The 9,620-nt window shown below is 64.5% G+C and overlaps 1 protein-coding gene across 1 annotated transcript; it reads right to left on the bottom strand.

Annotated features, from left to right (window-relative positions):
• Positions 1–374: 374 nt before the first annotated feature.
• LOC118243710 (Krueppel-like factor 2) lies at positions 375–2,657 on the bottom strand. The gene is made up of 3 exons (XM_035538030.1): positions 2,565–2,657; positions 1,387–2,353; positions 375–550 (listed from the first exon to the last, which is right to left on the bottom strand). Exons 1-3 carry the CDS (start codon positions 2,655–2,657, stop codon positions 375–377), a joined length of 1,236 nt encoding a protein of 411 aa, XP_035393923.1.
• Positions 2,658–9,620: the final 6,963 nt, after the last annotated feature.

Below are 9,620 nucleotides of genomic sequence, written 5' to 3'. Positions count from 1 at the left end.
CGGTGCCGGGGGTGGAGGGGGGTGCCAGGATCAGGGAGGAGTTTTTTTTAATTTTTTTTTAAAGCTGTTGCCAAATACAAGCTAGGAGCTCTGGGGACAGACCCCTGCTGCACCAGACCCTCCAGTGGTTCCCGGGCAGGAGACGCTCCGCTCCCCGCAGCCCTGCTCCCCACCTCCACCCCAAAAAGCAGCCCTTCCTTCCCCAGCACGCAGCCGAGCCCAGCTCTCACAGCGGGGGCAGGAGGAGAAGAGGAGTTATCAGCTACAAGCGGAGAAGGGCTGGGCTGCTCCCCAGCACCGGCCCGACGCTATTTACACCGTGAGGAGCTGCTCCTGGGGAGGGGGGGAGGCTGAGCGCGGCCGCGGCCCACCGCTCACATGTGCCGCTTCATGTGGAGGGCGAGGTGGTCGGAGCGGGAGAAAGCCCGCTCGCAGAGGTGGCACTGGAAGGGCCGGTGCCCCGTGTGCTTGCGGTAGTGGCGGGTCAGCTCGTCGGAGCGGGCGAACTTCCAGCCACAGCCTTCCCAGGTGCAGTGGTAGGGCTTCTCGCCTGCGGGGAAGAAGGGGGTCAGCGGGCACGGGGGGTCCCAACCCTCCACGGGCCTTCACCCTTGTCCTCCTGCCCGGCCCTCCCTGCGTTTCGAGGGATCCCTGCCCACCACCCTATGCTCGCTCTGGAGGGGAACCCTGCCGTGCACCTTCCCCTGACCCCCATTTTCACCTGACCCCTTTTTGTCCCCCATCTTGTCACTTTTCCCACTGCTACCCTGCGTGCCCCTGCACACCCCTACCCCATGTGCCTCTGCCCCGCTTCAAGCTGCGGCTGCTCCCCTGCCTGTCCCTGCTGCGGATCCTCACCATGTACCACCACACCCCAGCTCCGCTGGGGGGGCCTCACCAGTACCCCCCCAGCCCACCTTGGGGCCCCCTCCCCGCTCATCCTCAGCCCGGCTGCGGGGCTTATCCATGCGGCCGTTTGGGGAACCCTATACCCCAGGGGACATCTCACTGCGTGCCCCGATCTCTGTACGCCCCTGCCCAGCCCCACTACGGGGTCCTGAGCACCCCTGACCCCACATATCCCCCAGTGCAGGCTGCAGGGTCTCCCTGATCTTCACTGCCCACCACAGTCCGGCCCCACCGCGGGGACCCCATAAACAGCCCAGAGGACTGGGGGATCCCTCAAACACACCCAAACCGACAGCAGGGCATCCCCTCGGTGCCCCCCTACAGCGGGGACCCCGCGGGTGTCCCCGGCGCCATCAACCCCGCTCCCACCACACTGCTCCGGGGCTGCGCCCGCCCCACACCGTGGTCCCCCAGCCCCTCTCCATGCACATCCCGAGCCTGCCCCGACCCCCGGCCGCCCCCTCGGGGCTCCCTTACCCGTGTGCGTCCGCATGTGCGCCTTGAGGTGGGAGCTCTTGGTGTAGGTCTTGCCGCAGCCCGGGTATTCACAGTTGTGGGTCGCCGTCCGCTTGCGCGCCCAGGAGCGGCGGCCACGCTTGGGCTTGCAGTCCTCGGGGGGGGCCCCGGCTGGGAAATACTCCAGCACCGGGGAGTTGGGCGGTGTAACCAGCAACCCCGGCAGCCCCCCCGGGCCCGGCCCCGGCCCCTTGAGGGGCTCCCTGAAAACACTGAAGTGTCCATGAAACTGCGGCGGCGGCTGGGGGGCGAAGTGGGGCGCGTAGCGGTGCGGGGCCACGGCGTAGTGGGGCGGCAGGTCGGCCAGGAGGTGGGGGTCGGTGCCGGGCAGAGGCTCCTCGGGGGGGCCCAGACGGCCGTGGGCGAAGCCCGGGTAAGGCAGCGGTGGCCCCGGCACCGGGCCCGGCGCCATGCGGGGGGGCTTGTGCTCGCCGCCGCCCGGCCCCAGGTAGTCGCCACCGGGCATCCCCAGCATGCAGGCTCGCTCCTCGGGCTGCTCCTTCTTGATGCGGGGCCCGAAGGGCTGCGAGGGGTCCAGGGGCAGCGGGCGGCTCAGGGCCGGGTGGAGGGGCGGGTGGTGGTGGTGGTGGTGATGGTGGTGGGGGCCGCCGGGCACCCGCAGCTCCGTGTACTCCCTCCGCTGCAGGTCGCAGTGGCCGGGCAGGTCCGGGGTAAGCAGCTCAGCCACGTAGCTGTGGCCCTGGCCCTCGGGGTAAGGAGCCGGGAACTTGCCCGGAGCCGGGTAGGAGCCGTCGCTGTCGTACGTGGTGCCGCAGCTCTCCGGGGTCTCGGGCAGGGGGTAGTTGGGGCCGGGCGGTCCCTGCCCGCCGCTGCTGGTGTGCGCCAGGATGAAATCCAAATCCACGAACTTCCCCAAGTCGTCCTCCTCCCGCTTGACGGCGGCGGGGCCGTCCTGCTGCAGCATCCTCTGCGGGGAGAGGGGCGTCAGGGCCGGCGGCAGCCCCCCCCCCCGCCGGTACACCGGGACCCCCAACCCCTCCGCCGGGGCGGCACCGCCACCCCCGGGGCGCCCTCCGACGGCTGGAAGGGGGCTCGGCGGTGGGGCTGAGCACCGAGCCCGGTGCCCCCACCCCCCACCCCGTTCCCCCCCCACCCCCACCCCTTTCCCCGGTGCTTACGTGGAGCATATCGGCCGGGCGCTCCTCCAGCGGCAGCAGGCTGGCGAAAGTGGAGATGGAGGGCAGGGTGCTCTCGTCCACGGCCGCCGCCATGGCGGGCCGGGACCGGGCACCGGGAGCGGGGCCGGGGCGGGCTGGGGGGGGGGGGGAGCGCGGTGCGCGGGGCCCGGCTCCGCTCCCCGCGGCGGCGGCAGCGCTGCTCTGCGCCGCCCCGCGCCCCTAAGCTGTTAACAGCATGGCTGCGCCCCCATTGGCCCGCCGTGCATTGATATTCACCGCCGGGCCAGCCCATTGGCTTTGGCAGGGCTGTGGACACGCCCCCCTCATGTTTAGCCACGCCCCCTCGTGGGGGTGCCCCGACGGGACCGGGTGGGGGTCCCAGTCCCCGTCCCTATCCACGCCCGTGTCCCCGGTCCCGGTCCCTATCCATGTATCCATGTCCCGGGCCCGGTCTCTGCCCGGGGATGCCGGTGCCCGGAGAGCACGGCCAGGTGGGGGGGTCCCTGCCCCGCTATGGGAACGGGGGGGTCCCGGGCTGGGGGTCCCAGGACGCCGCGGGCCAGCAGGGTGCTGGATTGGGTCCCTGGGGGCTCTCCATGCGCTGCCCACGGGGTGAGCGGGGAGCGCAAAGGCCGGGGTGTCCCTGCCCCACAGGGGGTACCCACACCCCTCTGGCTGTTCCACGCCGCTGTGCGTGGACACGAGTGGGTGCCTGGGCCGGCGAGCCGGGCACGGTGGTCGTGCCGAAAAACGCCGAGCAAAGGTGCCGCCACGATGGGTGCCGGTGCTGGGGTGGGAGGCAGCACCGCGGGGTGCTGTGCCCCCACTGCCGCCCGCTTCGTGTAACGGCGTCGGTGAGGCCGCGTCCCCCCACACCGGTGCCGTCGGCGGGGCAATCAGCAGCCCAGAGCGCAGCAGCTGCCATCTGGCTGCGCGCAGGGTGCGTGTGCGAGCAGAGATAACCACCCGGCCGCCCCTGCCGGGGGGCTGGCACCCTGCCTGCCTCGCCTCATCTCGCCCCGCAGCCCCCACGGGACGTTTGCCTGCCCTGCCTAGGGACCGACGGCACGGCCGAGGCCCCTGTGCCCTGCCATGGAGGGCAGGGGGCGGCGGTGCCACCCTGCCCACCCCAAGGAGCCCCTGCACGGTGCTGTCCACCTGAGAGCTTCCCGCAGTGGGGGCTGCGAGGGGAGCAGGGTGTTCCCCCTCACAGGAGACACACGGGTGCCCTGCTCCCAGACATCGAGCAGGCACACGGCACGGGGAGCCCGGGCACCGGGCAGCCTCCTCCAGGGCCTCTGTGCCGTCCCGCTGGGAGACCTCCTCCACTTGGCCTCCCTCCAGGCAGTACCAGGAATGGCCCGGTTACTGTTGCGTTTGTCAAGAAGCAATAGCCCTTATCTCCCTGAGCCCGTCTCCATGCTTTCTGGGGCTTTCCATCTCCAGATACCTTTCTAAGAACTCAGGCTGCTGCCCTTTGCTATTCAGAAGCGAGGAGTCGATTTAAAAAAAAACAAAAAAACAAATATAAACACCGAAGGTGAGGCGCGCACACACACACACACACACACGCACTGCTGCTGGATCCAAAGCCACCCTACCAGTTGCTTTCATCACCGCGCTTTAATTATAAGGGTGGAGCGTTGCAATAAATTATTTCAGTAATCCAGTGGAACAACAACGATTTAAATCTTCCCCCTTTTACCAAGAATCCCTGCCCTCGTTTCCAGAGCACGCGCTGGGGCTCAGCCCGGCGAGGCAGCAGGTTTGGTAATGCCACCCAGCGGGTCGAAACGCATGGGCTGCGGAGCCCGTCCTCTGAAAAAGCTGCCTCTGAACTGAGGAAGCCAAGAAGTATGTGGGCATCACCTGAAATCCCTGCTAGCCTGGCCCCCAGAGCAGCTTATTTAAGTCGCCGGCTAATCCCATTATTTGTTTCTTGTCCAAATAATAATTAATAGCGAGGCAGTTCCTGCCCCAAACTTTTACAGATAAGTGAGAGCAGATGCCAGAGGAGACAGGCACAAGGTCCACTTGGTTTTCCCCCTTTCCGGGCGGTTTTGCTGGCTGCATCCGTGCAGCGCTGGTGTATTTTGAGAGAGGTGTCGCCAGCAGGTCAGGCTCATTTTTACAGCCAATATTTCGTGCAAATGCAAGGTATTCCCCAGGAAACCCTCGGTGCTTATGCTCGGGCAGGAGGGCCAGCATGGAGGGGAGCAGCACCATGCCCGAAAACCAACACTACGAGGACTGACAGCACGGGGAGCGGGATGAGGGCACGGCAGGGCTCTGTGCACCGGGAGCCTCCGCTGGGGCTAGTCGGAGGCGAACGGGCTCGGCCGGAGGCAGACGGCGTGCGCGCAGCCCGCTGTTGACAGAAGCCCGTTTAGGAAACGCGAATTATCTCTCGCGCGGCTGCAGCAGGCTGTAAAAGTAGATGGCATCAGACAAGATCAAACAGCAGCTCAGCGGGAGAGCAAACAGCGGGTGGGGAGGGCTGCGCGCCGAGGCGAGGGCCCAGGAGGAAAGGGTTAAGGGTTGTCCCTGCTCCGGGCACATCCCGCTGGGACGGATGGCAGCGAGGGGTGCTGGCGGGCGCAGGGGGCTGGTGGCACTTCCAGAGATGGCATCGGTGCCCAGATTGCCGTGAGAGACCTCGGGAGATGCAGAAAACACCCGGTGCTGGATGACAGCGGCACTGTGTCTCCTCTTGTGCCCTTCAACTGGGGCTGGGGGGCTGGGGCAAACCCAGGGACTCCGTTTTGGGGCATCCACAGTGCCCCCCCTCCTACGGGGAACCTCAGAGTCCCTATAGCACCGCCCACAGCATCACAGCCCAGGGAGCTTCTGCCTTTGAGGGAGGCAAACCTGGAGCCCCCAGGGCACAGGAGGGGTCCCGCGGGGAGGTGCTGTGGGGACGCAGGTAGCGGAGCACCCCGGGCTGGTGGGACATGTGGGGGGCGGCTTCCCGAGAGCACAAAGCGGACCTGGCTGGGTGTTGCTCCCTGTCCTCCCCTCTGCTTAGGGCCGGCCTGCCTGGGGAAGGGTCCAGGAGCCCCCAAACCTGCCCCCCGTCTCCCCCAAGCCCCCTTCCCCTCCTGGAAAGAAAAGAGGAACCGAAAATGAAATTAAAGCATAATTCAATCCGGAGCGGGTCCAGAATAAAGTCATCTGCTCTTATCGTGTGCTGGCAGGCTCTTCCCGCTCTGCAACAAACACAATGTTATCAGGGCACAGAGGGCAGATTCGTTTGCACCGGCCCAGCGAGCTGCCGTGTCCGCCCTGCCTGCCCCGGCACGGGGAGCACCGGGGCGCACGACCGGGACTGGGGGTCTGGGGGGGTGTCAGTGCCTCGGCACCACAGAGGGTCCCCCCCCGTGTCCCCCGGCTGGGGCAGCTGGTTCAGGTCCCTCCCAGTGTCACCGCACAACCAACGCTGTGGGGGGACAGGGCTTGGGGAGATGTCTGTCCACAGGAGCACACATGTCCCTGTCTCCCACGGGTGCTCCCCGAGTGCCAGCGCACCCCAGGGGTGACCCGGCGGGCATGGGGGCAGAGCCACCAGCCCTGCAGTTCGCCAGGTCCTGCAGCTGCCAGAGCTGGGTGCCCACTGCTCTCAGCACACGCTCCAGCCCCACTGAACCACATCCCACATCCCACGTCCCACATCCCACATCCCACATCCAACATCCAACATCCCGCATCCCGCATCCCGCATCCCGCATCCCGCATCCCGCATCCCGCTTTGATCTCCGCCCGCTCCCGGCCCGAGCCCTGGCTGTGCCCTGGTGGCTGGGGCTGCTGGGCTGGCTGTTATGGGGCCAGCACAGCCTTGCGAGTCTTTCTTTATATACCCCTGTTATTTTTAACTCTGCCTACGCAAATCCCAAATCCGGAATGAGCAGCGGCCCGGGGCCAAGGGGAAATGGACATGGTGCAAATTTCCTGCCCTTTTTACCTCTCTTCCTCTATAACATACAGCAACGTTTTTCCTCCACGGCTTAACTTTCACTGCTACAGGAAAGCTGAAAGCACCGGGCCCCGCGTGGAGCCGCGGGGGCCAGCGATGGACGGGGTCTTCCCCCGGCAGCTGGGCGCTCGCAGGGGACGTCACACCTGGAGGGTGCCGGGAGACGGCCCGAGCCACAAGGCACCGCGCCGTCGACATGACAGGCTCGAGACATCCAGCCCTCGCAGTGACATCCTCACGTGTGAACTGGTGTGCTCACGGGGCCGCATCCTGCCGCCCAGCACCGCCACAAGGAGCCGTCCCTTGGGGCTGCCACCGAAAAGAGTGGCAGAGAGGAGCTGTGGCACCCCAGCATGCCTGGGGAAAAAGGAGGGATTGCCGTTTTCTGCTTGTTGGTGATAAACAGGGAAGGCCGGGAGGAAGGGAGGATATTTTTCCCCAGCTTTTCTGTTTTAGTCTCCAAGAAGAAGCCCCAGCACGCAGTGCCGGCGGGTTGTGTTGGGAGTTTCGCAGTGGGCATTGCTGTTTGTGGGAAGGGCACGGCCGCATGGCTCAGGGGTTGTGTGCTGTGACCTCTCAGGCTGGGGTCTGATAGTTACACATCACGTATGAGCAATTTCAGACAATTTCAAAATAATTTCATGTTTTCGAATAATCCAATCTCAGCCACTCTTTTCTGAGCAGCCTCCGTCCCTCATCGCCGGCGATGCTACAAGGGATTCAGCCTCCAATTAACCCGTGCTTTCCTTCTAACCTCCCTTTCCCATACACACACTAAGCCAGGGAAAGTGCAGGAGCGGATCCCCGTGCTCGTCCCTCCTGCTCCGTGCGGGGACACGACGTTCCCCAGCCCAGCGCCACCCCGGCTGCGCGCAGGCGTGGCTGCGGTACGCGGGGCACCGCGGTGGCGGCGGCGGTGGCACGGCAATAACTTTCCGACGGGAGGTGTGGCACGGGGCTGAGCGAACGGGCACCGCCGTGAGTCACCGGCACCGCCGCCAGGCGCCGGACACGGCCCCGGTGCACAGCACCGGGGGAGCAGGCAGGGACCAAGGACGGACGCACGGACAGGACAGCCCCGGGGGACGAGGGAGCGAAAGCGCATCCTCGGCTGGGGCTGCTCGTAAAGCTGCGTGGCTGTGCTTCGGGAAGTGGTGTTTAATTACCCAGCCTCCCTGTTAGTAAATAGGTTTGCAGTGACAAAGGGGTGGATTTTTTTATTTTTTTTTCACTCACGCGCTGCTGCGCCGGCGAGCTGGTCCCCTGGGAATGCCAGCTCCAAAATAGACCTGCTCTCTCGTTGGAAGTGATCGAATGGGAATACAAGCTGCCCGAGCCCAAGCCCAATTCCTCCTTTTGTTCTGGGGATCTGGCAGCGAAGGGGTTAGGAGCGGAGCGACAGGAACTCGCCTTCTCTTTAATTGACCTCCGATGATGAAACAATCTAGCAAACAATTTAGAAATGTGCATCCAGTGAGATCATCGGGAAAACTTCTCCGGGAAGGAGCCCAGGGAAAGGAAGGTGGCAGTAATCCACCTGCTCCGGCCGGCCTGGCCGCCCGCTGCGGCACGGCCACACGGGGCGAGCCGAGCAGGGGTGAGCTGTAAGCAGCACCGCTTCCCATCCTCCACCACATCGCCAGGCCCGTCCTGTCTTATCCCAGGTGCCCCCTCTGGTCCCCTGTCCCAAAACCAGGCTGGTTTTTGACCTCTCCCCGCCTGCTCCCGTGGGGCACCCGTCCTCTGTGTTTCCAGCCCTCCCTGGGCTGCTCGGTGCCTGTTTTGTCCCCGCCAGCACTGAGCGGCCGCACTGCCCGGCTCCATCCCCCAGCAGGAATGTGCTGGAGGTGACACAGCCGCCCCCATGGGCACATCCAGGACAGGACCTGCTCTTCCAAGGCACGGCGGAGGGAAAGCCCCCCCATCCCCAGGAGGGCTGCCTCCCCGGGGATTTCCATCCGCCCGCTCCCCGGCCCCCGGCAGCCACCCGGGAAGGGCTGGCGCAGCTCCCTGGCCCCGGCTTCCCCAGCCCGGGTGAGAGCAGGCTCTGGCTTGGCATGTGGCAGGGGCTAATTTTGGCCCAAAGGGTTTCCCTTCAGCAAACTCTGCTGCCAGGGTGGTTTTGAAGACAATCATAGCCCAAGTCTTCCTTCCTCAGCTGCCAGCGATCTGGTGCCGGGCTGGGGTGTTTGTGTTGTGTGTGCGTGTATGTATCTCCAAACCGCAACAAATATTTCATAGTCGTTTTCTTTCTTTTTTTTTTTTTTTTCCTCCCTCAGAGCCCTTGGCTGTGGTATTTAAATAGTAGGTGTGGTCCCGGCGCTGCATGCCAAAACCAACACGAGCTCCGGAGCAGATAACCCTGCGAGCAAACGCAGCAGCGAAACCACGCCGGAGCCGCGGCCAGAGCCGGGACGGGCCGGGCAGCAGTGCTGGGGCGGGCACGGCCCCACGGGGCCAGCAGCACGTGGGCATGGTGGCCCCATGTGTCCCCTGTCCCCTTCACCAACGCCTGGCCGAAGGCACTGGGGGTGAAGGAGGAGGCAAAGCAGGGGGAGCTGCCTCTTGCAGGGCCCGGGCACTCGTGGCGTACAGCCAGGGGTGGGTAGGATGGACCAGGGGGGTCTTTAGCTTTTTGTCTTTAAACCACAACAAAACATTTTGCTTAATTGCCTGTTTTCCCCCATATAAATAATTTTTTATTAAAAATGTTTCTTTTCTCCCTGTTTCTTTCCTTTTTTTTTTTTTTTTTTTTTTTTTTTTTTTACAAAAGAGTGTCAAAAACAGAGTGTGAGCAAGCAGGAGGATCCCCTCCAGTGCCTGCAGACCAGCTCACAAAGAAACTTTCGTGCACCCTGGTCTTTTTTTCTCATACAAACCAAAAGCCCTGAAATATGGTGAATGCCTTGGCAGAATGAGTCACCCGAGGAGAACCAGCTGCCTGACCTACCCTGCTCGCACCGGTGGTGCTGGTGCGCACTGGGGATGGAGGGGACCTCTGGTGCTCTGGGTCTACGAATGGAAATCTGGGCAGGAGAGGGATGGAGAAAAGGGGTCTCTGTGCAGCCTCCTACTGACAGCCCAGC

Source organism: Cygnus atratus, chromosome 8, assembly GCF_013377495.2.
Source record: "Cygnus atratus isolate AKBS03 ecotype Queensland, Australia chromosome 8, CAtr_DNAZoo_HiC_assembly, whole genome shotgun sequence".
Lineage (NCBI taxonomy): Eukaryota > Metazoa > Chordata > Aves > Anseriformes > Anatidae > Cygnus > Cygnus atratus.
The sequence above is the reverse complement of the archived record's forward strand: the minus strand, read 5'-3'. Positions and strand labels throughout refer to the sequence as shown.

Excerpts from the sequence above, each read along its gene's own strand:
- LOC118243710 (XM_035538030.1), bottom strand. The coding sequence starts at position 2,657 with ATGGCGGCGGCCGTGGACGAGAGCACCCTGCCCTCCATCTCCACTTTC. Across the intron at positions 2,354-2,564 it reads GCCCGGCCGATATGCTCCAC|AGGATGCTGCAGCAGGACGG; the intron begins GTAAGCACCGGG and ends CTCTCCCCGCAG. Across the intron at positions 551-1,386 it reads GCACATGCGGACGCACACGG|GCGAGAAGCCCTACCACTGC; the intron begins GTAAGGGAGCCC and ends TCTTCCCCGCAG.